At 36.9% G+C, this 27,661-nt stretch overlaps 1 protein-coding gene across 1 annotated transcript; it reads right to left on the bottom strand.

Moving 5' to 3' along the window:
* On the bottom strand, window positions 1-27,533 carry LOC136282383 (uncharacterized). The gene is made up of 37 exons (XM_066169970.1): window positions 27,306-27,533; window positions 24,376-24,429; window positions 23,922-23,984; window positions 23,018-23,263; window positions 21,716-21,878; window positions 20,698-20,808; window positions 20,226-20,320; window positions 19,358-19,420; window positions 18,945-19,005; window positions 18,817-18,861; window positions 18,041-18,246; window positions 17,602-17,658; window positions 17,229-17,295; window positions 14,464-14,645; window positions 13,581-13,640; window positions 13,240-13,306; window positions 12,559-12,749; window positions 11,986-12,042; window positions 11,534-11,600; window positions 11,032-11,213; window positions 10,734-10,790; window positions 10,393-10,459; window positions 9,615-9,850; window positions 9,258-9,314; window positions 8,896-8,962; window positions 8,378-8,583; window positions 7,551-7,607; window positions 6,881-6,956; window positions 6,354-6,504; window positions 6,057-6,277; window positions 5,759-5,943; window positions 4,907-5,005; window positions 4,212-4,436; window positions 3,195-3,409; window positions 3,062-3,102; window positions 2,205-2,301; window positions 1-1,834 (listed from the first exon to the last, which is right to left on the bottom strand). Exons 1-37 carry the CDS (start codon window positions 27,426-27,428, stop codon window positions 1,357-1,359), a joined length of 4,695 nt encoding a protein of 1,564 aa, XP_066026067.1. The 5' UTR covers window positions 27,429-27,533; the 3' UTR covers window positions 1-1,356.
* Window positions 27,534-27,661: the final 128 nt, after the last annotated feature.

Here is a 27,661-nt window from a genome sequence, read left to right as displayed (position 1 = left end):
TTTTCAATCCAAAACATCTTTATTCGCAAATTTAAGTTTTTTTTTGTTATAAAATAGAGCAAAAAGGATTGAGAAGAATTTATTTGAATCCTTCTCAATTTTTAGGATATTCATAAGACCTGAAATGTCTTTTATAAGCTACTTAATAGCGATATTTATTAAATATAATAGAAAACCAGATCCTGCTGGTTACGTTCGGTTTTCCATAGTTGGATAATTACAAAAAGAAAGTTGTGGCCTAAATTTACGGTAAAGGTATTTTCTTGTTACTGGTATACGGTTCGTTCAGCTATATTATTTATAAAAATTTTAATTTCGTTTTCCTAAATTTGTCATCATAATTCTGGACAAGAGATTATAATCTTTTGCTCTGGTAATATAATTTTCTCGTGCAATGGTAGTGATATCGATAATTGTGATAACGCTAATAATATTTGAACATGAGAGTGATCTTCGCGGTAACGAACACTTCCTTAGCAGTAGTAAAAATAAAGCCTGAAAAGAACAATTTCAAGCCTGTATGCGGGAATTGAACCGATGGCCTCTACGATACTGGTGTAGTGTTCTACCATTAAGCTATCAAACCAACTGGGAGCTAGTCATTTTGTTGCTTCGTAATGAACCCGTGAAGTAACGACTGATGTTATTCCTGAAAATTAGTAATAGAGTCACTCCCAGTTAAATTGGGACTCATAAATGTTTGTCTAACATCTGCCTCTTAAGCGCCGAAAAATAAAGAGAAATTGAAATTAAATGCTATGCAATACGAATTGTTTATGGCAGATGCTGTGGTCTGATTGGCCACGCTACTCGCAATCTATTCGCTGGTAGCTACTGAATAAAGGGAGGAGCTTAAGCAAAACCGAATTAAAAAACGCGATCAGCCTGTTTAGTTATTAAGCTTCGAACGACTAGTATATCTATACTGCGTACGATAGTAGACAAATTTTGAACTTTTTTCCTCGTGCTTTCAGCAATGTTCTCTTAAAGTTTAACACAAACAATTTTAATTATTAAAAGAGGATTTTTTTTTTTAACAGTTTTCTCAGTCAAAGGATCATGCAAAAATTGCTGTTGTCTTAAGGGTATTGGTTTAACTTGTAAGTTGCAAATCCACTTAAAAATATAAGTGAAAAAACCTAAATGAAAACTGCAAATTAGGGTTTTCGCAAACATTTTTCTCTGATAAATAACTAGACCAAAAAAAAAATAATAACATGAGAAAACGAAACAAAATATGGAGTATTTTAAGTGCTATGATTGTAAAGATAGATATCAAATTTCTTGTTGGATTCTTTCTTACTTTTGGTCGGCTTGAGTTTTGTTCTCGGGGTGCCCTTGGCTCATCATTTCTTCTTAAAGGACAATGCTCCTATGCCTGCCGCCATGGCGATACAGAGCCATTTCAAGAGCGTCAAAATCTACCTTTTCCTCTTTGAGATCATTGAAGTCTTTACTCTGAAAAGCAATGTTGTTAAATTCAATCTTGTCTACATCAACTGGCTCGTTATTTTCTTCCTTTGAAGATTTTGGCGAGGGAGCAATTTCGTTTTTATTCGAGTCCTTGATAGGCTGATCTTTTTCAATGATTATCTCTTTATGGTCCTCTTCAAGTAACTCATAGCCTTCTTCTTTTTCAAACACATCATCTTCAGATTCATCTATTAAACTGTTAAAAGACGGCACATTGTAATAATCCCGAGATTCATCGAGGACGCTGAAGTCCAAATATGGGTTGTCTTTCTGCATCATCTCTTCCAGTCTCTCTCGGATTAGGGTAAAAGTTGGTCGGTCGAAGGGATTTTCCAACCAACATTCCCTCATCAGGTTGTACCTGTAGTGGTTCAATTTAGGGGTGTTAGTCGCTTGAGAATTTCTTCAGATGCTGATAATTCCTCGTCCATTGCATTTTATGAATTTGATTAAATGATAATTGTTGTAATTTAAAATCATATTACAGTAAGAGCAAAGTAAAATCGTAAATTGAGCCATTGAAATGATTTCATCGCCTAGCTTAACTCAGCTAAAGAAGAAATTGTTTTTCGTTTCAGTCTTTTTCAACTGGTATTAAACCAGGTGAAAGACAGATCATGCTCTCTTCTTGTAAACTGAGACCCTTTCGATCCTTGCAATACTGGAATTTCGATTTATGTGCGATATCAATGCTTTAACGTCAAACAAAAATAACCTGCATGGCTACTTACATTTCGTCGTTACAGATGTCTGGCTTTTCCATCCGATATCCATTTTTGAGAAGACGAAGCAACTCTCTGTTGTTTACTGTGGGGTATGGTGTTCCACCTGCAAGAGGTCGCCTCAGAAATTTCAGTATAAAATGAGTTGGTAAAGTCATTAACGTAAAAATGCAAAAACAAGTACAACGCTATTGCGGCTCTTCCTCAGCTAGTCGTTAATGTTAAGTCCAGTCCACTGTTCTACGCGTAAGACCAAAATGCTTCAGAAGCTTGTTCACTTTTAAATCGCACGTAATAAAACCCTCGTTTATGATATGCTAAAATTGTGATTTCTCTCGGTTATGCCGTCCCTTCATCGTCATGGTAAGTTGTTTGATAGTTTCTGTTTAGAATTTTGCTTCGCTAGGTAATGTTTGTTATGTTTCGCAGGTTTCGCAGGACTTGCTACAAGGTTGTAATTCAAGATGAATGTCTACATCGTTTGTTGTGCCAGTGAATAATGAAGTTCTTCTTTCTTAATAAACTTTTTGTGTATTAGAGGCTGTTTTTGTGTTACTTAAATGCTTTTTGCCGCTTTACATGTCCGGCCCACACGATATTGCTTTGGTTTTGCTTCAGTGCTCCATGGCCTCAGAAACTCAGGAACAAAACTTGTTCAGCCAATTGCTGAGAAACAACCAATTGCCAATCTATGCCAAAGGGATTATTTCAGTAATGTCCTGAATACCTATTTACTGTGAGGTCTTATTGGCTTTCTTTCATATTTACGTTGGATTGGACTGGCTTAAAAACTACGCACAACTAGCTTTTGTGGACTAACGTATTAATCAATATACGAAAAGAATTTCAGGGAACTTTTTTCTTACCTAATGTTACCAGCTCCCACAGGAGCACGCCGAAAGCCCACCTAGTCATTGAAATAAGATGAACAATTGTCACTCAATTTTTATGAACAGCCTATAAAAATCAAAGTCATTTTGGAAAAAAACTCTAACTTACACATCACTCTGAGTTGTGAAGGTTTGATCAAAGATGGCCTCAACTGACATCCACTTCAAGGGAAGTTTCCGGTTCCTTTTTGCATGATAAACCTTCTCTTCATAAACGTGCCGAGTCAGACCAAAATCTGCTACCTTTGCTATCTTATTATCACCAACAAGAACGTTGCGGGCCGCTAAATCGCGATGCACGAATCCTTTCCTTGCCAGATACTCCTGCAAGATTAAAAGCAAAAATAAGAATTTAGGAGACTTCATCCATGACAGAAACAACCTGACATCACAAGAATTCTTTATCAGTAAAATAATGCATTCACTCAAAAATACTAAACCTGACCCAGCTCCATATTTTTTGGCAAGTGATAACAACTGAAGCAAGAAAAACTACTGCTGTGATACCACAATTTTATCACAGATGACATTAAGAGCTTATTCTACATATCCTCTTCTATGTTTAGATCTTTTATTGGGAATAGTATTTGATTCATGCGTTTCTAGTGTAGTTCTTCTAATGATAGGACAGCTAGACCAATCTCTCTGATGGTTGCAGGCTAACGGAGTCGCATCCCAAGTTGATATCAAGTCGTTTCGTACCCTCGGATGGTTTGCACTCAGTCGATTCGTGCCCAAATTCTGAATATTTTAACCGGTTGGTATTGGTTCGTACCCGACCTGCTGGTGGATTCGTTCCCGTCCCAACATTCGATGACAGTTGAAAACCCAGGAAATCTCTAGAATAATTCACGCTCGAGCACGTAAACGCTAGTCCATTTTTGCGTGGAACAAGTCAACTATAGGGTCAAGCAATAAAGATAGAAAACTCTGTTGTGCATATTAGTGACCGTCTTCAAAATAATCACTTAATCCTTCGCAAACTCAAGGCTAGTGTGATATTCTTTAGAAAATAGTCTGATGTTCATTCTTGTGACTTTCCGAACAATTTAGCAAATTGTTAATGCCTCGCGCAAGGTAAGCATCAAATTGTTGCTGAGTTGATTCAAACAAATCAGTGTCTCACCATTCCTTCGCTGATTTGCCAGGCAAATGCTAAAAGGTCTCCTGGGGTGAGAGTCTCCTCGTCGTCTTCCGCGTCTTCATGAACTTCATCTTGGTTCATTCCTAAATTTTCTCTACCCCTCTCTTCTGTTTTGGCAGATTGTGTAAATGATAGAATTTGAATATTTCCATCGTCACCTTTTGGTGCATCAGGGCTGTTTACATAAATGCGGTCACTCCTTGTGGCCTGAAAGGAAATGGCATGAACGTAACGGAAGAGTTATAAAAATAAAAAAAAAGGAGAAGGATGAAGTTGATTGCTATCCTTAATTGGTCACAAAGATATCACGGTTGAGCTATTAAAGAGCACGTATTTCCGTCCGTACTTCTTACCTGTTCAGTTTGGTGCTTGAACATTATTTGAAAATTTAAAAAACACGCTGGCAAAAAAATTGATTTTGACTAATGATACTAAGATCTCTAACTCTTTTCATTTCTTTTGGCTTTGCCGTATTTTCTCTCTTTTCCAGTTAAAACTTTCATGTTACTGTTACCCTTTACGTCGTTGTTTTCCTGCTGACTTTCTAGGGCTCAAAATTTTAGTTTTTCATCAACTTTTTTAAGACTAATTCTCCATTACCACACATAAAACATGAATACACAATTATCAGAACAAATTGTCCACAGAAAGATAGGAGGGGTTTTATTTTATCTTACCACTGTTGTTCTTTCTCCAAACTGCTTGTCCATAACGTATGTTTCGCAGTATGTGGAACGATAGGGACCACGTGATTCGTCACCAAGATATTCTTTTACCTATGTAATAAGACAAAAGAAGATCTTTTTAACGCGCGGAAGCACATCAATCCTTAAAATTGATTACGAGTTTTCATAAACTAAATATATTTAATACTTAGATTAAACATTCATTAATAATCTAAGCAAAATAAATTTGAGAATCACATTAAGCAGTCATTAACTCTTAACCTAAGCAGAAAATTCCTAATTCGGTGAGACTCTGCAAGCTATTGCTTTGCTAAACCGACCATACATTTAAGCGGGTAATTTAGTGTTAACAACTGGGTTGAAAACGTAAATTAGCCACCGTAAAGGGTAAAAAAGCTGACGTTTCGAGCGTTAGCCCTTCGTCAGAGCGATTAAGCGACCCATCATCCGTAATCCTGCATAATTCATGCATCTCGTAGACATATTTAAGGAGCTAAGAATTTTGCCAGAAGATTCATAGTTATTTCGAAATTCGCCACTTTTTAAATGAGACAGACAAAATCTTGCAATGGATTACTTACATCAAGATCAACTTGATTAAGTCTCACCTCAGCAAATTATCCATTATTCGTAAGGAGGTCCGCCTCAAGTTATTACTCGAGATATCTGATCTCATGTCTTTCAGTATAGGAATGACACCGAAAGGGTATCCACATGACTCAGGCTCCTCGACGCAGGATTCGTTTACGGTTTCCCCACATCAAATGGGGATTTTCATTTAAAAAACGATTGTGAAAGTGAGCTATTTTTCTACCCTGATGCTACATTGCGTAAGGTGAATACCTTTCCTCGACGTTTTCGCAAGTAATGCAAAAGGTCTCCATAAGGAATATATTCAACAAGCAAAAACATTGGTTCCTCCACAGTGCAACAACCCAGCATATTAACAATATTTTTGTGCGTTCCTACGGCTTTCATTAGCTGTATCTCCTCGAGAAATTCTCTGCGTTGATCGTTATCTGCCATTCCTGTAATGAAATATGATAATTGTATTTGACTTTTGACCACTTCCAGCGGGGTGTGATATTCTTCATTTGTGTAAGGCGTTTACGTATGAGAACATTACATAAATTCAACTCACCATGTAGCATTTTAACCGCTACAATAAGTCCTTCCGTCTGCTTGAGCGTGTTTCTACGCATGGGGCTTTTGGGACGCATGATGGAGAGTCTCCGTGATGGTGATGTAGATTCCTTGAGGACCCCTTTGTACACCTTTCCAAAGGCCCCCTCTCCAAGCTCCTCCTCCAGGGTCACTGAGTCTCCATCTACCTCCCAATGATCAATCATTAGAGCATTCTTGCTGCGAAGGCGAGAAATAAATGAATGAAAGATGAATAGAAAGTAAATGAAATTTATCAGACGATAAATCAACATACCCAGAGACACGTCCTTTAGCTCCAAACTGCCTTTGTCTTTCGCGGTAACACCAAAAGAGTAACGCTATTGCTATTAATACAGCTAGTATCACTCCTATGACAAGCCCAGCCAGTTCAGTTGCGGTCATTGGATCAGACAGAGGATTTTTATCTGAAAATAATGATCATCATCATCATCCTTGTCATCAGCAGCAGCATCATCGTCATAATCACTGTAATCGTCGCCAAAGTCGAACCTTTTATTAACTTCATAAGAGCAAAATATATATGTAAGGAGATATTTCAGTAACGCATAGAATTTTCTTTGAATGCTTCTCGACTGAGTGTCGCAAAACCAAAACCAAGTTTATCATAAGTTAAATCACGAAGAGTCAATCAGAAGTCAAGGTGAAAACAGGCAAACTTTAACCAAGACTATACACGAGTACCCAAATGGCGATTGCTTTTAGTTTTGAGTCTGATTAGTTGAGAGGATGACGCCAAATTCCCGGCTACTCTCGTTTCAAAAATAAAAATATAACAGTTACCAGTTTGGGATTTCCAGGCAAGCGAGATCTTGGCATCTGCACCTGTAACCTCAGACACAACGAATACTGGAGTAACCTGAAAAGACACAAATAAGTGAGTAAACTCCATAATAAGCTACAATCAGTGTCAAAATGATTTGACACATCATGATGAAGAGTCCTATTTATGTGTAGAATAACACTCCTGTTTCTACCACACTCTTAATCATTGACAAGAACTTCCCTCCCCTATTCAATGTGCCTGTATCTAGCTAAAAGTTCATGGAATCACGATTCCACATATTTGGGTGGGAAGGTGGCGATGGGTTAACTTAACAAGGGCAAATGAGATAAAACTGAATTAATAGGAGGTTAAAAGGTCAATTTGTCTACAATTTTGTCGCCAATTATAGCTCTTGCGAGCAAGAGCTCCGCTACCACAGAGAGCCCCCAGCAGTTGCGCAATAAGACTTCCACTATCCTTCTAGTGGAGAGCCATATCTCAATGTTCCTCTTACATATGAAACTCACATCGTTGATCTTTATTTTTTGAAATTTCTATGTTCATCCAATGCTAGTTATTATTAAATATCTCGGTTACACGTATATCTATCTTTCTTACACCAGTTAACCTTTGTACGCGGGGAGACAGCTTTGGCTTCGCTCACGCGAAGGAATTATGCTAAATTACCTGGAATTCGACTCCATCGATTCGACTGATCCCATTGATCGTAACATTGGTACCAGTCTGCGGAAGAGAAACCACATAGACGGCGAGTCATCAATAGTGGATTTTTTGAAAATGAGTATGTGTAATCATATTTATGCGTATGCATAATCAAATTTTGGCAGCTTAATCTGCCGCCAAAATTTGAGTTAATAAAAGTTGTTTCGAACAGAGCCAAGGACCAAGTTCAAGGGACAAATTTGCGTCGATGGGCATGCAATATCGCCAAGTGCGCCTGCTTCAATCTATTCTGAAATTCGCCCAGAATTTCCTGGTGATCAAATTAGCCAGGATAAAAGGTTCAAATCGCCTCTATTTTCATTAGCATCTTGGTTGAGTTAAATGTCTTGAAACTTCTTTACTCGAGCGAAGTGGCCTTTCCATCTAGTGCTCATCCCAGTTTCTGTCGCATGAAGCAACGAGGAGTATTTCTACTCCCCCCGGGAATAGGATACTAAGCTATCACAAGGTTGCCCCTAGCATTTTTCCAGGCTTTTCACACATTTAGGTTATATTCATCCATGCTCTTGGATGGAGAAAAGCACTGTGAGAATGGAGTACTATGTTCTCAGGACGTGGAGTTCAACGCACTAACCCTAACGCCACCGCTTCTCCCTGATGTCCTTTTGAGTTATGCAGAAAATTTGAGGTAGAAATTAAGAAACAGCAAGTCTGAGATCCTTTTTGTTCAGTTACCTTGTACAGTACATGGACCTCACTGCACATCTTGTGGGTAATTGCAAGTACTGTTTTGGCGTTTTCTCTTATCTGATAAAAATAATTCCTCTTACCGTTGTTATAATGGTGTTTGAAAGTGTTTCCCTCCTTTTCCGTAATGGAGAATTTATGGCCACCACTTTATAACTGTAGTGTTGTACATCGCTGTGGGTGAAAAGTGGCTTCCCCCAGCTTACTGTCGTGCGGAAAGTGTTGTTGGCAGTCGGGAAAATCTCATCATACTTCAAACCATTAACCTGAACAAGCTCCTCTCTAGGTTCTGTTTTAGACAGGATAAAAATCGCCAAAGTTAAGATCAGTAGCCATTTGCATCAGTTAAAACTATGGGATAGAAGTTTCGTTTTACACAGTACTTACACGGTACTTTCATCACATTGCTAATTATGATAATCCTTAAATAGAGTCTTTAGAGGAATTAGCTGAAATAAAATGTTTTACACAGTACTTTACACGGTATTTTCATCACATTGCTAATTATGATAATCCTTAAATAGAGTCTTTAGAGGAATTAGCTGAAATAAAATGTTGAACGAATAACTGACTGGTGAAATGCAAAAGAAAGTTTACTTACGAGGCGCAGTTCCTATTTCTTCTGCCATTTCCCCAGTGATGTATGAGTTGCTGTAAGTGGGCGTAACCTAAAAATTTTAAATCAGACATTTAACGATTAGGTTTTACTCAATTCATGCAATGCCTTCGAGAGGCACCCTTGAACCCTGGGAAGGTGGTCAAGACAAAGAGGTGTCTCTCTAATGCAAGAGATTTATTGGTTGTATTAAAAAATTTTGCCTCCTAAGAAGAGTCCCACGCTGCACAAGTTTTTGAAGTTGAAGATAAAATACTTCTTGATGAATTTTTAGTTTTTGTCAAACGTCAATGCCGTTTTGCGCTGTTGGCAAAAAAGGGCTTCGAACTACAACCAATGCAATATACCTTCACAGTGACGCTTTCGCGTGGATACATTCCAGATATCTGCACAAATGTCAAGCTCTATAAAAGGAGACCAATGAAAGGATTATTGAATGAACGCAAATGGCAAACAATTACAAAAAACATGGCGTTGCCCTCGCTATGACAACGGCTATCGCTAAAATTTTCGTTCCTGTTCTCGTCGTTACTTTCGTTCTTATATTCAATATTATTGTAAATGGAAAATATGTATAACTAACTACTGTCTAACTTTCTGCTATTTCGGTGGGGTTAATGAAAATTCATTTACTGAAATCCTTAATCGTCTCTTACAAAGGACGAACAGATTGCGTTACACACGCCCATCTTATCCAAACTTACATCTCCACTTTTGGAACATCCTAATCGGCGACTGTCCATCTGTAACGGTGGACAAGAAAGCTCTTCCCTTGAATAACCTCCGTATAATTCATAAGACACAGTGTAAGAGCGCACAGTGCTAAACTTGAATGGCGGAGGTTCCCAGGTGAAATTGACGCTGAATGTGTTGCTTTCTTCGTCTTCGAGAAACGAACCTACACGTAGGTTTTGCACTTGTATTTCCTGGTTGTCAGGCTCTTTGAAAAGAAAAAAAAGCATAAAAATAGAAGAAATGTTGTCGTCAAGTACGCACGAATACTCAAATGTCAAGTGTTGTATAAAATTCTGAAAAATTATCGTTTAAGTAGGGAGTGCAGTCAATTGTCTCTCAATACAAAATTTTAATGCACTTATTACTGCGCATACCTTCGTCTCCTCAAGCATGACATCTTGGTTTCTTATTTTTTTCGTCGATATTTTTTGGGAAGTACTCGGTTAGATTTTGAAAGGGGTTTGAACCTTTTAACTCGGGATTTCGGAACAAACAAGGGAACCTTTAGCTTTTTTCTCGTTAATTATATTTGAACTGAATTTCTCTTGATTCTTGCTCGAGCAGGATTATGTTTCCACGCTATCGTCCTTTTTATATTGATCCTTTTGGCTCAGCAAATAGTTTTTATTGTTGAGTCAACAAGCTATACAACAACTTCACTACTGGCTAAACATATCCTCAAACCGACTTCTGTGAAATGAAACAAGGAGGTAAAAAAAGCCCTAATTTGATTTGTTCGTTTCTTACTTTGAGGCTCTATAGCGGTTTCTAAAGTGATTCCTGCGATAGCAGTAGCATCAAACATCGGCGTCACCTTCGAAGACATTAAAAATTGAAAAAAGTTATACTCTACTAATCGTTTTGACAAATATTCTGGATAATGCTCTACTTGGGCAGGACAAGCTTTTGCAAACAGTTTTGGTCTCATAAAATCTACTTAACAAAGACTATTTCCTTTTTAAAGGAACGGATTCATGAAAGACGAAGAAAGATATGAATCGACCCCAACACAATTCCAAGGGCGCATTTAAGACCCGGAAAACATAAACGAAAACAACGACTCAAAGTACAGAACATCGGTTCCTTACCTTTACCACTAGACTGTCGCCAGGGATTAAGTCATGAATGGCAAAATACGTCCTCCCCTAGTAAAATGGTAAAATAGCAAATTATTTTTGAAAATCAAATTTCGCATCAGTACGAATGTTTGGAATCTATCTGACTCACTGATTTACGTAAGTGATCCATGACGCTGGTCATTTATGGCCCTATCTGTTTGTTTCCTTACCTTTTGCCAAAGTTTCTGCCGAAATACTGGCTACTTAGCATTGAAGGCAATTTTCCAGACTTGTCGGTTCAAATATGCAGTACCTTTTCTGGTCTTACCTCCTTAATCTCGAAGTGGAACGCCTTTTCTCTGTCTGGATTCCCTCTTCGTTTGTATTTCAAGTCATATGTTGTGACGTTACTTTCACTGAAAATCGGTTTTTCCCACTCAATCCTTACAGTACTTAAGTTGAGAGAGTTGTAGGTAAAGTTTCGAACTTTTAGTGAGCTTGGATCGGGCGCTAAAATGAAACAGAAACATTTTGTAAGATTCGATTGTAAGCCGAACGCCATCATTGATTTGTGATATTCGTCAACAAGGGTAAGATAGGAATTTGTCCAGCATTTTTCCATAAGTAGCCTTTTCTGGGCGTTCAGTCAGTATTTTGCGTAAGGTTTCAATCTTGTCTACATTTCCTGAATCAATTACGTTTGATCTTTGAGTCCATATCACCAAAACAGCCGAAAAAAAGCTGATGACATCTTAGAATTACTAAAAATGATCCGAACTGGCAAGCAAATCAACAAAAATACGTTAATTAAACCTGTTGCTTATACTTACCTGGGGCAGTTTTCGAGAGTGTTGCTTCTTTCCCTTTGACGTTGGGATTGGAAAACATTGCTTTAACCTTCAAAATAAAAAACAAAGAACCAGCATGTGAAATATGATGAATTTCTATGACAGTGCCAAAATATGTGCCATAACACGTCCCCCAGAAATCCCGAGAAACGAGGAAGTTTGCCAATAACTTTCAACGGATAAGAACACTCAAGACTTAAGCCCAAAAGCACTTGTTAAAGTTGAAATTAAACCCAATGTCAACTTGAAATATTGGATTAATGACACCGCCATTTGAACAATTTACTTTATAAACATTTTCCTTGATACCTACTTTATTCGCTTAAGCATTTTTATATTTATACTGATGATGGAACCAGAATATGACAGCCAGAAACCAAGAAAATTTGGGATTTTATACAAAAATGACAAATAATTCTTCAAATTTAGCTTACCTTAATCCTTATAAATTCTTGAGGTCTTATTCCCGACAAAAGTATCTTCGGTTTCTCCTACATGCAAATAAGTACAAATGATGCATCAGAAAAGGATCATTTTTCATAAAAGAAATGAATTGAAACCAACACCAAAGTTGTTCAGATGCATCCCACGAGTATTTTAGCCTCCAACACCTCTAGAAAGTCATTTTAATCACTGGCTAAAAATTAATGGTAGAATTATCAATTTTCACCCCAAGGTGACTCACCCCTTTCTACGATTTGTCACACTGACAAGCGACGCATTATTATCAAAGACGCTCGTAAAGGTTCAATTATACGAACACTAAGTATTTCCTTTCTTTCGTTGAAAATAAAGACGATAAATGAAATAAACTAAATTTGCCTTAAAATCATGAAATTTTGACCTTTGTAGTTTCTGAAACAGAGCGCACGTTCAACGAAAGCGTACAACGCATTTAACAGCCTCGAAATCTCGCATATAGTTTAAAAAAAAAACCCCGTAACACGGGCAATAAGCAAGAATATGAGTACAATAAACCCTATCGAGACAAATGGAAGTCACCATACCACATTTATCTGTACTGCAGGTCTGTTTGACTGGTATCCCATCAATTCGTACTCGATATTGTAGTAGATGAAGGTGAAATTAAACGCTGGTCCTGTCCACGTGACATTTACGGAGTATCTGCTGGTTCCGAGCTCACGCACGAACTCTCCGAACCTTAGGCTTTTGATTTCGGTGTCGTCATTACTCGGAACTGCAAACATTCAAAAACACCTTCAAGTATTTTGTTTTCATACAAAGATTGTGGCTTAAAAAGGACCTAACTGGAAATGATATGGGCTATCTTCGACATTATACAAAATCATCATCAACTTGTAAGCTACTACGGAGTATCAATACAAGAATACGTGGAGAAGATAAATAAAGTCAGACATGAAAACATGGAACTACACATGGCACCAGCTGGTAGTGGCAGCCTCTGAAAGAAGCACATTAAGGAAGGAAATTATACTCCACAGGGAGCCAAGAGCTTAATCAATCAATCAAAGTTAGTTAGAAAAACAGATTCGCCTGGAAGGTTAATTACTAAAAACAAAAGGGGACGTCAGACTGATATTCTTTTCCTTGCTCGATCATTCTTTACTCTAATACCACGCTCGTGAAAAAAGTTTGATATCCATTTTAAGGAATAGCCTAACATCTGTGACCCATCCATTTATTTCATGTATTTTTCTTATTCTCACCAGGCGCTGTAATGTTTCCATACACTTGTGCTCCTTTGATCCAGTTGTGTTGGTAATGCGGCGTTACCTAAAAAGAATCGCAGATGAAATAACTACTCTATGGCTCGTTTAAATTGTTGAAGTAATAATACCAGAAATGTTTACTGAGTGTATTGATTTACACGCCAACGAGTTCTTCGCCACTAGATTGGCAGGGCTTACAACCAGGATATGGAAGACTTGAACTTCAACTAAGGTTGGAATTGTCGTTGAGAGGCAGGTAAAAATCTTTAACCCTTCTGCCATCAGAAATTCCTAGTTTCACCCCGTACGAATGGACAAATCCGTGGACATAGGCTTACCCAATATCTGATCAGTTTACCATGCAGTATTCCAGAAATGTTGAAATATGTCTCGTTAGGCTGATAAATAAACATAGTATAAATATTAGAATAAAGGTAAATGGATGAACAAGCTCCTGTCGCTTTACAAAAATGAGCAATGAATGGAAACTAAATCAATGTTACGAAAACAAGATTAAAATTGCTATTAAAAAGATATTTTTCAAAACGATAGGTCATAAGCTTATATTAATAGTGTCTAAAATGTCACATAAACAGATGCTATCTGGAAAACATTTCCAGAGTTCGGAGTCAGAACCATCATATTACAATTAGGTACTTCAGAGAGAGCACTAGTATCCATAGCAACCAAAATATATCATTTAAAACATCCAAATTAAAAACGGGAGAGAAAAATGCTATGATTAGTCCTTTGCCAGGCAAAGAAAAGACAATTTTTGTTGACTATTCATAACAAGGTGGTTTAGAAATCTGTCAAAGAGTCGATGTCGGAAAGTTTCGTTCCAGAAACTGAAAAATCCTCGATTAATTGGAGAATACTCCTGTTGCTGTATCCATCAATAAAATTAAAGTAATGAAAAAACCTTATTTAAGGCTAAAAGAATTCTTTGGTCGACGATTTGAAATCATAGATGAAGGGGTCTCGTATTTATTTGCGTAAAAATTTTTCGGGAAAAGTGATAGGCCCCATTAATAATTTGTAATAGCTTCAACACCAATCTGTCTGGGTCAATCTTTTGATGGTATTAAGTGATCTTTCGTGTATATGATGCCTTCTTTCGCCTCTTTATAGCATTGGTTTTTCATGCTAACAGTCGATATAATGGTGCCATTTAAGCAAATATTTATTTAGTCTTAAAGTTTTCAATACACAGTTTCTTACCATCAGTTCCTCTGTGCTATTCTTGCTTCCGATCTTGTACCGAAATGTATAAAAGACAAGCGTGCTGTAGTTAAAAATTGGCTTTTCCCATGATATAGGAACACTGAAACTGCCACCGTCTGAAGACTTGGTGAATTGGCCAGCGGTCAAATGGGTTACTTTCACTTCGTTTGGATCAACACCTGGTTTAACAGCAAGGAGAAAGATATTGTTATTGTCAGTTGTTTCACGATGTTAGGTCGAGCCATGCTTTGTCGACAAGAAACTAATGAGAAACAAACATCTAACTCTTGCATTTTTTTTTACCATTTAAAGGTATACCACTCTACGGAATATGGAATCATTTAGTTTTTTTCAACGGGCAATGTTTCGAGATTATAATTCATTTTAAATAAAGATTGACATTGTCAAAGACATTTCACAGTGTTGGCAATTTTTTCAACGAGGAATCCTCTTCTTCATAGTAATATTGAAAACAAGATCCAATCCATCCATTTAAACTTCAGCAAACACAACGAAATTCTAATTAAAGTTGGCTGGTCCATCACGATGAAAATTTCAATTTGAAACGCCAGAATGACATATGGATCGACTCTAAGGACGTCATTCGCATCAAGTCCAATACAAGTTATTGAATCCATGAAAATACTTTCATTGGAAATTTTTTATAATGTTTTTACTATCACTTTCAAATTTAATAAGTAAGTCGGTTATTCAATTTTACGGAAATCCAATAGTTGCAAAGGTCAAACATTGAATTGATTTAGAAGAAGAAGTCAGCTGATTCTAAATTTGATCGACACCTGTCCGTCACTAGAAATGCGGTATACCCTTTAAGTACATGCGCTCCCAAAATCGCTCGAAAAGGGAGTGGCCTTAACTTAGGGTTGCACGCTTATGGGATTGAAGGGTTAAGTTCCTTTCTGACTCCTCTTTAAAACATCCTTGCCTTCTGATTTTCAACGATACTCAAAAAACTAAACGTGTTGAATGTGTCGTTCGCTCAAGTCTTCACAAGATGTTACAAAATTCACGTCACATCGATTGGGTCGAACCAAACTGTCTTTAATAATTATGTTGTACTGAACAGGAGAAATAACAAGACTGAGACTGGGACCACACAGAGGCAAAACAAAATTGTTTTACCTCAGAGAATTTCCGTAAAGCGTCAGCAAAAATTAAAAAAAAAAAACACTCAAAAAATCGAAATTTGTGATTTTGAAGTGGCGCATGATATGAAACATAATTATTCCCCTCCAAAACTTATAACTTATCGGTTTTTTTCTTATTTTAGAAAAAACCAAGATCGTTTTAGGTATTTAGATTTTAATGTGGTTTTTATCAAAGATGCGATCGCTTACTGATTTCATAATTTGCTTTATTTGATATAATTCTTTTAATCAGTTTAACAAGATTTAAATCTGTTTAATCAAGCGACCATACTATATAATACCAATATTAAGCATAGTTAATATGCTTTATTCATTGGTCGACTGTTCTGGAGAAGTTACGATCTCTTTCTCTCCGCAACTTATTCCCGGGCAGTAGCAGGCTGCAAGATAAAAAATAATCGTGCACTACCGGTAACCTGAATACTTTTCGTTTTTTAAGTTGAGCGTATTTTGCATCAAAAATAGCTTCCTGCATAAGGATAAATTTGAAGAATACAACGCGGATAAAAGTATTCCTCCTCAGGCCAAATGAAAAGCTTGGCTTGCCAAACAAAAGTAAACTGTTATGCTTTGCTCTGGGCTCGTGCAAAATGTCCATCTATGAATGATCGGATAGCTTCGGTCTGTGTGACTTGCAAGATAGTAAAAAATCAAAATTCTGCTTTTTAAAGAGAAACCACAAAATCAGTGTCAAATAAGAAAAAAAAAATTTAATCATCTTGAATGGTAAAAAGTGTTTTCGTACAAAACGCGAAAATTGGCGATACGTAACATAAAACTTCCCTAAATTTTACATTTTACGCGGTTAAGGGGGACCGGGGCCCTGGGATGCAGAGCAGTATTGTCGCAATCTGATTGGCCAATTTGCCTTACAGACAAAGTACAGACAACGCTGCTAGCGTCAACGCAATGGTCACGCACTGAAAGAATCGTTTTATTTGACGTCGGTATTGCCGTAAAAATAACCAATGGTTTGATATGGTCTGTACTCTTACCGACAACGATATCCGTCAAATCAGTGGTCAAAATTGTCGATTTGTTAAATGAACATAATGTAAAGAAATACAATTCGCAGATGTTTCGGTGCAATCTCTGAATAGCTGCTCTCTATTTATCATATATGAAAGCGTAAAAAAAAAGAATACAGCAAATACGTTGAACTACACCAAACTGCAATATTGTTGTCATAGCAAAAAAAAGTGAAATAAAAAATAGAAAAAAAAACCAAACAGGAATTGATTTGCACATAAAACTACCCTATGGCGATATGCCCGGTGTCTGAACAATTTTCACGAAAAAAAGGGAAAACTAAACCTCTTTTGAAAATAGGGTGTTGTTTATCGATTTCAAGCGATTCCAAAAATTAGAGGGGAAAGTATATAGGCTAAAGCCGTATACTTATGCTCAAGAGTTAATTTTTCTTGTTATGCCAGGTGCTCATTTAGTTTACCCTTTACTTTTTTGCTTGTTTCTATTACAAAGTTAATGCAATTGAATTTATGTTGTTATTTTATGGGCAGCAGCTTTTCAAAATCTCCAGGGCCTTTACCTTCCCACTTCTTATTCAAGTTATTTCATTTTTTCATCACTCACCCGGAGTAGTAAAAGTTGCATCACTAAATTTTGACGAAGGCCTTCGATCTTGAAACACTGGATAGACCTGTGGAGAAAAGGCACAGAGAACTAATGAAATAGTTTTCTCTTGAAATACTAACTGTTATTCACCAATCAGAGCTGATCAGGGAACCTTCTTCAAAAGCGTAAACCATTAGTTCGGGCAAACATATTTGATTCGATTAGACTGCTAATTGTCGAAGTATGCAAGTCGAAATATGAGGGAAAATTTTGGTGGGGCCGAAAAGTACTGAGCCAAAGTCAAACTCTAGGATTTTGCCCCCTAGGAACCTTTCCTGCTGATTATACTTGCAGAGTAACATAAACATTTTCTAGTAGAATTTCGACTCACCTGAACTTTGTAAATCGTCCCTGGCAAAAGATCACTTACGGTCTTGCTATTAGAAAGCTGCAGTTGAAAAAACAAAGAGAAGTTCAATTTTTTCATTGACTTATGTTAAATAATTTACTTATTTGTGATTCCTGCGCCTTTGAGGTTGTAGTTTGTAGCTGTAGTTATTATTGATCTTATCGTAGAGCACTCTTCACTATTAAGTTTTGTAAAACAACCAAGGCCAAATCACAACAGGATAAATGAGAACTCACAAAAAAATAGCCTAAAGCGCGGGAGAACGCGAGTGACCAAGTCGTGCATCTGGTAGGCTGAAACAGATGGGCACGTTTCCGGGAACAACCAGAGAGTGAATTTAAGCAAAAAAACAACGGCAGTCCAGATATCTTTCGACGCTCAATTTAAAATTATCAACGAATAAACAAATGAAAAAACTTACAGTTTTCTCATTACCCAAGTTTATAAACTGATGTCCAGGTTGCTTGTACAATATAAACACGTATTCAGTTATGTTCTTGTAAGGGTAAACTGGCGGGTTCCAGGTAAACGTCGCATAAAATCTGTAGTCCGGTGCAGGTGTCATAGGTTCTGCGAGACGGATGTTAGTGACTATCCTGTCTGCCATTGGTGCATCTGGAGGGTCAACTGTGGAAGGCGGTTTGTAGTAAAGAAACACTTAATAGTAATATAGCATAAGTACATATTTCTTCTATCTGCATCTTTACAATAACCTTTTTGGTATGATGAGTGATAATATGATGAACCTTAAGATTATTCTTCCCGCATTTGTGGAGCAGGTCTATTACAGCCTAAATTTCCGGCCCAAACAGTAAATTTGTAGTTTCATGATGATGGGCGGATAGGATAAAGAAAATTTAAACCATTGGCATTGGAGGCATTGCACCGCAAAGATTTCTTGAAATGTGTCAAAGTGAGGCACTGAGAGCCGCCATTTTGAAAGGATAACTTGGTAACCAGGTCGCGTACCAAAACCACAACGCTCAATTCCCATCGACCGCTGCACTGCACAAGTCTTTTTGAGTGGCCCCAAATTGTTCAAGAGATGGGAAAAAGCAGAGTAAGACTCACTAGTAATTACAAATGACATCAAAAGTGGAGCGCCCAGATTCGAGCAGGATTCAAAATGGCGGCATTGGCATATTTGAAAACAATTTTGAAAAGAATTTAAGTGTATCAGTTATAAAGAATACTCACATTCGTAGCAGATGTCTTTTGGAAAACTTGTGATGTTTTGACAACCTGGAAATGACGTCAAAAATTTATTACGGTCCCAGTCAGCTTACTTATGGTGATATTTCAGATGATACAAGTGATTATTTTACCTGGGTAAGTGTATCTTAAAATTGCTGGAACGCTCACACTGCAGCCAATTATGGTAAAGACCTTCAAAAAAGAGGACATTGATAAAAGTTAAAACCTAAGGATGAAGATTTTTAAACTCAAAACAGCCGAAGAGTGCAATGAAACGAGCTCTGTCTTCTTATAGAGAAGATGAGAACAACATTTTAGTTTTTCACTTTATTAATATAAAAATAATTGTTAAAAAGAACGATATAAAATCAATCTGTAACATGCTTGACAAAAAAAGTGAATACTTGAACAGAAATCGCACGTCATTTCATTTTCATTTTCCTGATCCGAATGAGACTCGTCGCTCTCAGGAAATGTGAATCGTGGAATTTCACAAAATTAGTATCTCTGTCTCGATGGAAGGTTACAGTGTATTCCATCTTACCTCGAGCTCGTGGGTACATTTCTTCATTTTCTCATACAGGGACATAGTGTATCGTGTCTGAGGCTATGAAAAATGGATATTAAAGGGCTCATTTTAAGACGTTTATACATCCCTAAAAGATTAAGGGTGTTCTGCGACGAGAGCTGCTCTTATTGTGGTGACAGTGTCATTATTATAGCTGTAATTTTTATAATCATTATTATTATTAGCATATCAATTTTATCACTGCTGCAAAAAAAACACTAGTCAAGAAATTGTGGGTTTAAATTTGAAAAAAATACTGTTAAAATCAAGCAGTTATTTATATATTCTATATCTCAAGTCATTCAACAGTCTGTAAGTATTTTTTAACGTCAAAAATTGTTAGTTCTACCGACATGACTTCTCAGTTTGGAAGTTACCGTATGAGAAGGTAGAAAATTCTGTGTCTGTAGCATAAAGTAACTAGGGTTAGCAATACTTCCCCCTGGATAGGATGCCAGTCCATTGCAAGGACACCTCCTCTCCCTCCCCTCCCCCCCAAAAAGCATTTCATCAGGCTTTCCTGAAAATTCTCCAGTACTCCTTTATATTCCTGGGTGAAGACAGGCATGGTGAGAGTGAGAGTAAAATGTTTTTCCCAAGAACGCAGCACACTGACCCAACCAGGTCTCGAACCTAGATCTCTTGACCAAGGCCCAGCGCGCTAACCATTTGACCACCGCGTCTCCCACATGAGAGGGGCGTTGATTGTTAACCCTTTAACTCCCAGATCAAATTTTTAATTCTCCTTACTATCAACAATACAATTCTCATAATGTCAGTTCAGAGAACTTAGTATTAATTATTAATTATTGATTATTGATTATTGATTGTTTCATAAGCTTACCCCTGTGGTCTCTCCATTTCTGAAAAGGATGCTGTGTTGGCACCGAGAATCCTCTTTCCAACGCAAGGCATAGTTTGAAACAATATTTTCTTGTCCTAAATAGAAAATTCGAAAAGACCGTTTCTGTTAGCAAGCCTATGTTTTTGGCCTTTATTATCTAAAAAAATGCCGTAAAATCGTATTTTCGGAAATGTACGCCCGTCTTCGATTGTCGAGTAAGGGAGATTTGTTTTAAAGGGAATGCAGTTCTAATAATGAGGCGATCGATGGCAGAGAAGATTGGATTGAGAAGAGAACTCTTTAATCAAAGGGCTTCCGGAATGACTTCATATTTTTTTAATTGTTTAAGAGTGGAAAAAAGGAAAGTCTCTGTGGGCCTTTAAAAATCGATGACACGATTTTCCTCTTATTGTCTAAAAACAACATATTTCAGCCCAGAGAACTCAAATGAGAATTCCCTCTAATGTTCAACCTTTAGGTGCTTTCCAAGAAGATGTCATCAGTAATTTATGTCCATCGCGGTTACCATCGTACACTAGGCTATCCAGAGTCACGTTTGTTACAGGATCTGGCTTTGGGAAGGCTGATACAAATAAAGAAAGACATTTGATAAAGCTAAGTGAAAGCTTTTCCAAATGGTACGCGTAAACTAATCTTATCTACTGAGTGGGAGGTCCGTATGAGAACAATTGCACGGATTTTTTTCCATACGTACCAACCTAGACCGATAAATAATGGTAATAGGAACGAGGGGAATTGGACGACAAGAAGTTCTGTTATCAATTAATCATAACGTTTGCAGTTTCCAAAAGCAACAAATATATTTAGGTCAAATATATCTCATAGAGACAATGTCTAAAGGAAAAAAATTCTCCATTTTGGAAATTCCTTAATTGTTTTTAGGATAAGTGGTTGTTGCTATAGTTATGGTGATTAATTCTGTGATTGGTGGATTTGGCTGAGTGGACTTGGTTTGATTGGCTACTTCAACTGTCCGATTACAGTCAACTGTCCGATTACACTGTCCAACTCTGTAGAATGATTAGTAAAAAATAAAGCAGCTAACGCACCAATCATGTTTGAGGAAATTGTAATAGTTATGATTAACAACATATTTTTATCTTTCTGCCGGTTTACTGTTCCGCTTCGTTGCGTATGGTGCGAAAAAATCCGCACCTTGGTCGTTGTTATAAAAAGCTGGTTCGGTTACGTGCGCTTGATTTCCAAATCAGATTCGAAGATTTAAGATTCCGGCCCACGTCAATGAGAGGCTTTAGAAAACATGATGAAGGACACCAAATAGCAGATGATTGAAATTAAAACATTTAAAAATTAAAATGGCAGTACCTTGTATTTTGTGTTATCCATTGAACGGTGTAAACGATTCGGCGGAAAGGTGGGCGATATTATTTAAGTTCTCCGTGAATGGGAGTTGAACCCATGACACGGGTTTCGCTCCCGTAGTGGCCTAAACATTTGTTTTCACTTACCGATGCTATTTGACTTGAGTCCGTAGCTTACAGAAGAGTTTTCTGTCAGAACAGCAACTCTAAACGAGAAATTAATGTCTCTGAACTCAGCGCGCTGGTTTATATCTGGAGTAAAGGTACACAGGTGATGAAAGGTGAGCATCACCTTTGACTCGACGATGACCTAAAAATGAAAATAAAAACAAAAAGAATATTATTTTTCGAAAAGGAAGTTTGACGAAAGAAGGAAATAAAAGATAAAAGAAGCGTTAAATTTCATGAATCAGAAAATGAACAGTCTCAGCTGAACACGGTGTAAGAAAATATCAACAAGGATAGCATTGAGGATAATTAAAGTAATTTTGAATTAAGTGTCAAAAGTAATCCAGGATTTCTTTGGTTTTGCTTTACTTGGTCCAGAAAACTCGTGCCACTCTATCAACCAATCAGATGCAAAACTAACACCAATCTTGACTTGGTCGCCCGCGTTTTCCCGCGTTTTGCCTGGTTAGCTCGTTCTTACTCTGAGTTCTCATTGGCACTAAGGACATTTTCCTTTCGTATGATTGGCAGCTGAAATTCTTTTGTTGTTTTTTTTAACGACAATCAGTTGAAAAGCGCTCTACTTGTTAATAACAGTTATGATACTAATGATGATAATGATACAACTTTTTTGTGAGGAAACTCATCAGATAATGGACTCTTCCCAAAATGCATATCGACAAGAAAATTTAAATGGGACTTTTACGCTAATGATTTTACTTCCTCCATTTGTTCATTTCAGTTTTGTTCTTGTTTTTAAAGCATATTGAATGCTTCCCAGCGAATATTTAAAGCATAAATGATTTTAACTTTCTAATTAATTTTTGTTTAATATTGATCAGAAAAAATAGCATAATTTCGTGTTGAAGTAAGACTCCCACAATCCTTTCCGAAGTACCAATATCAAATCATAATAGATCTCTCAGTTAGAACATGTGCTATGATTGGTAAATTGGTCGAGTTGGTAAATTTGTCAATTTAGTGGGCTATCTTTTACGGTAATGCCCTCTTAGTTCAAAAGTTTTTTTTAATTGAAATCACCCCCCCCCCCCCCTATTTGAACCTAGAGATACAATAACTACATTACTATCTTCGTTTTCTCAGTTCGCACTGTAAGTTATGGATCTTTTTTTCTCTCGGATTTATGGCCAGCGCGCTTCGCTCCTTAGCCTACAGTACGGACCTTAGACTCCGTTTTTGGGCTCTATGGCACAGTGCCTAACGTCCTGAACTGAATCGGTGAGAATGACAATGATTGTCGCAAATAGAAATTAAAATTACCTGGTTCGGATAGAACGGACCTAATCTGGATACCTCATCATCCAAAATTATTTCAACTACGTAAACAGGAGTGCCCTTTGAGTTTAGGACATGTGACCACTGTATGGAGAGTGATGTGAAATTCAAAATTGTCACATTTAGTGGCCCAGGAACTGGTAGTAAGGATCCATCACCATTAGATAGGGACTGGAAATTCTTCAGCCATGTCAGGAACTCACAACTATCTAAACAACTATTGGCTTTGTTCTGAAATAAAAATATTAATATGAGATTAGGCCGTTTAGGTAAAAGTTCATAGTGCGCATTCTAAAGTGGGTAAGAAAGCCCTAACATTAGTTATGTAAGTTTCATGATGATTGTTTAAGATGGTATCATCACAAATGTGAAAAGAGTCTAAGTCACGGAAAATGGAGAAAATTCTGGGAGGTGCTAACAGAATACGACTCTTTCCAGTTATGAGCACTAAAGCTTCAGAAAAGCGTTGTAATCCAAATACACAACGCACAATCCTGCAATGAGATACCAAAAACACCACTGTATAAACGATCATCCTAAATGGGTTGCTAGTCTAATGAACGTTCCTCCACTCACCACCCCTCTATGTCTCATTTTCCCTGAAACTTCCCAAAGACCCATTGATGATCAAAAGTAATAAGAGATACTATTAGCACATAACAATAATCGCAACAGGCACTCTCGGTACTGGACCCCTTTAGAACCTAACACAAGAATCATAACCCAATTATTTTGAAGGGCTCAAATACGCTCTTCGCTCCCATTGAACGGTTGTGAATTTCATTTTTGTGGAGGTGCGAATCAGTTTTATTTCGGTGTTCAACAAACAAGAAATTCAGAGATATCATAAACATTTATTAATGGATGTGGAAACGAGAATGCTACTTACACAGCTTGCTTTGCATGAGTTCTCGTCTGGAAATGTCGTTTTCGCGTTGCAAGGTGCAAGACACTAGAAGAAAAATCATCACTGATTTGAAAATGAACTATATAGTCAGAAAGATCTTCATGCCCCTGGTACATTGAAATATTATACTTGTAGCAGAAAAATCAACCGAGAATGAACATTCGGCAAGAGACGAAGGGAATCTGCTTTTCAAGCCCAGGCTGATTTTTTAAAATCATTTTTTATCTCACTTTTACATGAAATAATTGGTCGGTGCCAAACTTTGTTACGTGACAACACCTTCGGACTGACTCGAGCGGGTATTGCCAAGTGTCCTTTATCAGATTTTGTACTACTTTGTGCGTTTTATCCGAACGCGCCGTTTTGAAAACTCGGTAATGTATTGGACATATGGTTTTAGCTTATCGCAGGGTTTTAAATGAACAAGAATACTCACCTCTTTACAGGCCTGTGTCAGGCAAGAAGTCTCTGATTCGTTCTTAACCCCGTTCTAGTAGAAATTAGAAAAACATTTTAAGTGTTTTTCGTCAAAATGTTTTTAAGCATTCAGAAACATGTGTATCATGTCTTACTTACTTCAAGTCCCAAAGTCTCGCCTATAACGTTATATTGGCCCCGAAAAACCCTCCAGGCCATTGGGAGAGTGGTCGATTAATGTTTCTTATTATTATCATTATTATTATTATTATCATTATTAATATCATTATCGTTATTATTATCATTGGAATTAGCAGTATTTAACTATAAAAAATTGCGATAAAATACTTCTAATGACGTTTCGACGTCAACATTACGTCCTTATTAAGTCAAAAAATGATAAGATTGTAAGGCTATAAATACTAAAAAAACAAATGGGTACTGATTAAAAACTTTTCATAACAATACAGGTAAATAACTCAAAACTAAACAAAACGTTTTGCACGTATTGAGTCAGTTCAAATGAAAAGTGGTAAAGAACGCACTGCTGATTCACAAGAATTCGGCAATTGGCCAACATCTCACCATAGAGCACGGTAGAGACGATCTTAATAAAAGCCTCTTTAAGATTCTGAGGAATTCAAAGTAGGTTTGATTGTTTATCATTCGAAAAGCTTTTAATCAAAGAACTCAAACCGAGGTTGGTCGGTCCTTGGTACAAATTCTCACCATAACAGTTGGTTTCAATCGAGTCCTTACAGAAATCTATAAGGGCTTGCATTTTACATTCAATTTCTACCCTCAGAAAAAAATTAATGTATTCAAATAGACTCTGTATGTAACTTGAAGACCTGCATTCGACATCTGGATACCGAAGGGCTGATATACTGATTTCATGATAGCCGCTTACTTTCTTCCAAGTTAACCATTCTACATAAAATTTAAATACGAGGAGAAAGAAATAAGCAAAATAAGAAGGAATGAGGATTTCAAAAGGTGGACAAAATTAAAAGGTTACTACCGAAAAACTTAGAAAGAGCACTCTAAATTCTACAGGATGCACAAGCGTTGACGAAGCTCTTCAAGAGTCTCAAAATTTTAATCGGGTTATTGCTTCCACTGCGTCATCTGATCGAAGAGCCCTTTGACGCAAATCTTGGCTCGACAGTGCTTCTCCATACACAAGATATAAAGGGATTGAAAAGATTAGAAGCGGAAAATCCTTTGTTGACGCGCTGAAATCACTCGAACATGGCCATGAACCGGAAATGATATGTTTTCGGGTGCTATTTTCCTAGAGGCAAATAATCGAAAATTCCACTGAATGTGAATGATAGATTTTTGTTGAACGAAAAGAGAAATAGGTTTAGTTACAATTCTAAAGGATATCGTAGCTATAGAGACCTTATTGTTAAGGAAATCATTTCTTACCAAGAAGTATAAACTAATTAAACTACATCATGTCAAAACAATACTTTTTTCCAAAACAAAACAAACTAAAAACTCTGCTTCAACCTCTTTCTCAGTTGTAACTTGACGCAGAATTTCAGTTTTCTCCTAAGGCTACTAAGCACGGGTCGTCGACCTCTCCTATTTGTCGACTTTTTCAAGTTATGTTGCCTCTAAATATTTGAAGAAGACTGTCGTCAAAATGTTTTTATAAAACGCAAATTAAATTTGCAATTTTTAGCTATCGGTCTCATCCGTCAGTAAAAGAATAAATTTATAATTTCTTTTCGAGTGAAATATTTTTCAGATCCTTTTCTGTTGTTTATTATTTAAACGAAGCGACAGATTAAGGTAAAAAGCTAGACTTAAACTAAGGGTTCCTTTATCGTGTCAAATGCTGTAAGCATAGCTTTATTCAAATCGAATATTGGATTATTGGATTTAATTTAATTATTTTGTGGCTCTCAAGGTTAACTGAATCTATTTTCAGCAAAGTTCGCACACACACCAAAGACTATGTGAGTATTTTTGCCAAGCATTTGTTGACTAAAAGGATAAAAAACGATTTGTAAATTCAACCCGCGTATTTATGAAAACAGAAGACTGACGTCTTGTGCAAACCAAATGTACCATATTTGTTAACTATAGGGGTAAAGTAAAAAGGCAGCTATCGTCGAATATGGAAACATTTGTAAACAAATACACACTTGACATTTTGCATCTCAAGAAAGTAATTACTTTGGACGTGTCAAAATTGCTCCAAAAATAACAAGATTTTTCAAACATATGGGCCTGTGCGCCTAAACGGCAGCGAGGGCTTGTTTTCTTTTAACATTAACAAACAAACAAAAATGTTCGTAATTTAATCTCTTTCTGATGGAAAGATAAACGGTGAGAATCGCCAAGTTTATTATGCTATATATTCAGTCTCTCGATTTTACAGAATTAAGTGCACGTTTCAGGTGAACTATGTCAATAACAATTCTGAATTACCGTTTGGAACCACTCTTATAAAATAAAATTAAACAAAAGACTCCTTCAGGAGACAATTCGTAGCCTTAACTTATACAAACCAGACATCAGATGGGGAATATAGTTGATTCCTTCCCGAAATAACAAAACTTGACCAAAAATGAGCCAATTACTGAACCATGACTTACGCTCGAAGAAAATTCTGAAATGATTCATTTCGAAGACCGTGGTGTAGACTCCCCTAGAGGTAAATTCGCTTTTATTACAACTCAAAAAAAGGGAATGTAACAGTGTAGATTTGAGATTAGTCGATAGCCTCTTTGATTCAATTATCATTGAACGTTTTAAAGGCATAAGAATGACAAGAGATTGTCAAGCTACAAAGTGAAGTTAAGGTAAGATTTACTCTGACTTATACAGGGTCGACTTAAAGCAGTCGAGTTTCAATCAAATGGAAAAGAACTCATTTCAAATTTTAAGAGAACCTCGGGCGGTTTCTTCAACGTCAAATTTTGGGAATAAACTTACCCGGGTGAGGCAGTTTGCATAACATCTTGCCTTTCGCAGGACTGAATTCAAATCTTTAGTGAATCCTTCTCCGTTGTGACAAAGAGAACAAATCCACAACAGCATCATAAAACGGACGCACATTTTCAATTAATTACATACGGTAATCTAGGGAATTTGCCTTGATCACACTCGCTAAAATCTAATATTCTATTTTCGGCAAGACTGAAGGGACTTAGATCAATGTGCTCTGTTAGAAAAATATGCCTTCGGTTTGATCGTGTACAAAGGAAATCTGACCCTTATCATCTTGCCTACTTCCTTTTGACGTCAATCGAAAAAAATTACCCGGAAGGTAGATTTACATTTTTGTACAG

Source organism: Pocillopora verrucosa, chromosome 7 (genome assembly GCF_036669915.1).
Source record: "Pocillopora verrucosa isolate sample1 chromosome 7, ASM3666991v2, whole genome shotgun sequence".
Taxonomy (NCBI): Eukaryota; Metazoa; Cnidaria; class Anthozoa; order Scleractinia; family Pocilloporidae; genus Pocillopora; species Pocillopora verrucosa.
The sequence above is the reverse complement of the archived record's forward strand: the minus strand, read 5'-3'. Positions and strand labels throughout refer to the sequence as shown.

Excerpts from the sequence above, each read along its gene's own strand:
- LOC136282383 (XM_066169970.1), bottom strand. The coding sequence starts at position 27,428 with ATGTGCGTCCGTTTTATGATGCTGTTGTGGATTTGTTCTCTTTGTCAC. Across the intron at positions 21,879-23,017 it reads GTCCGTTCTATCCGAACCAG|GTCATCGTCGAGTCAAAGGT; the intron begins GTAATTTTAATT and ends TTTCATTTTTAG. Across the intron at positions 8,963-9,257 it reads GCGAAAGCGTCACTGTGAAG|GTTACGCCCACTTACAGCAA; the intron begins GTATATTGCATT and ends TAAAATTTTTAG.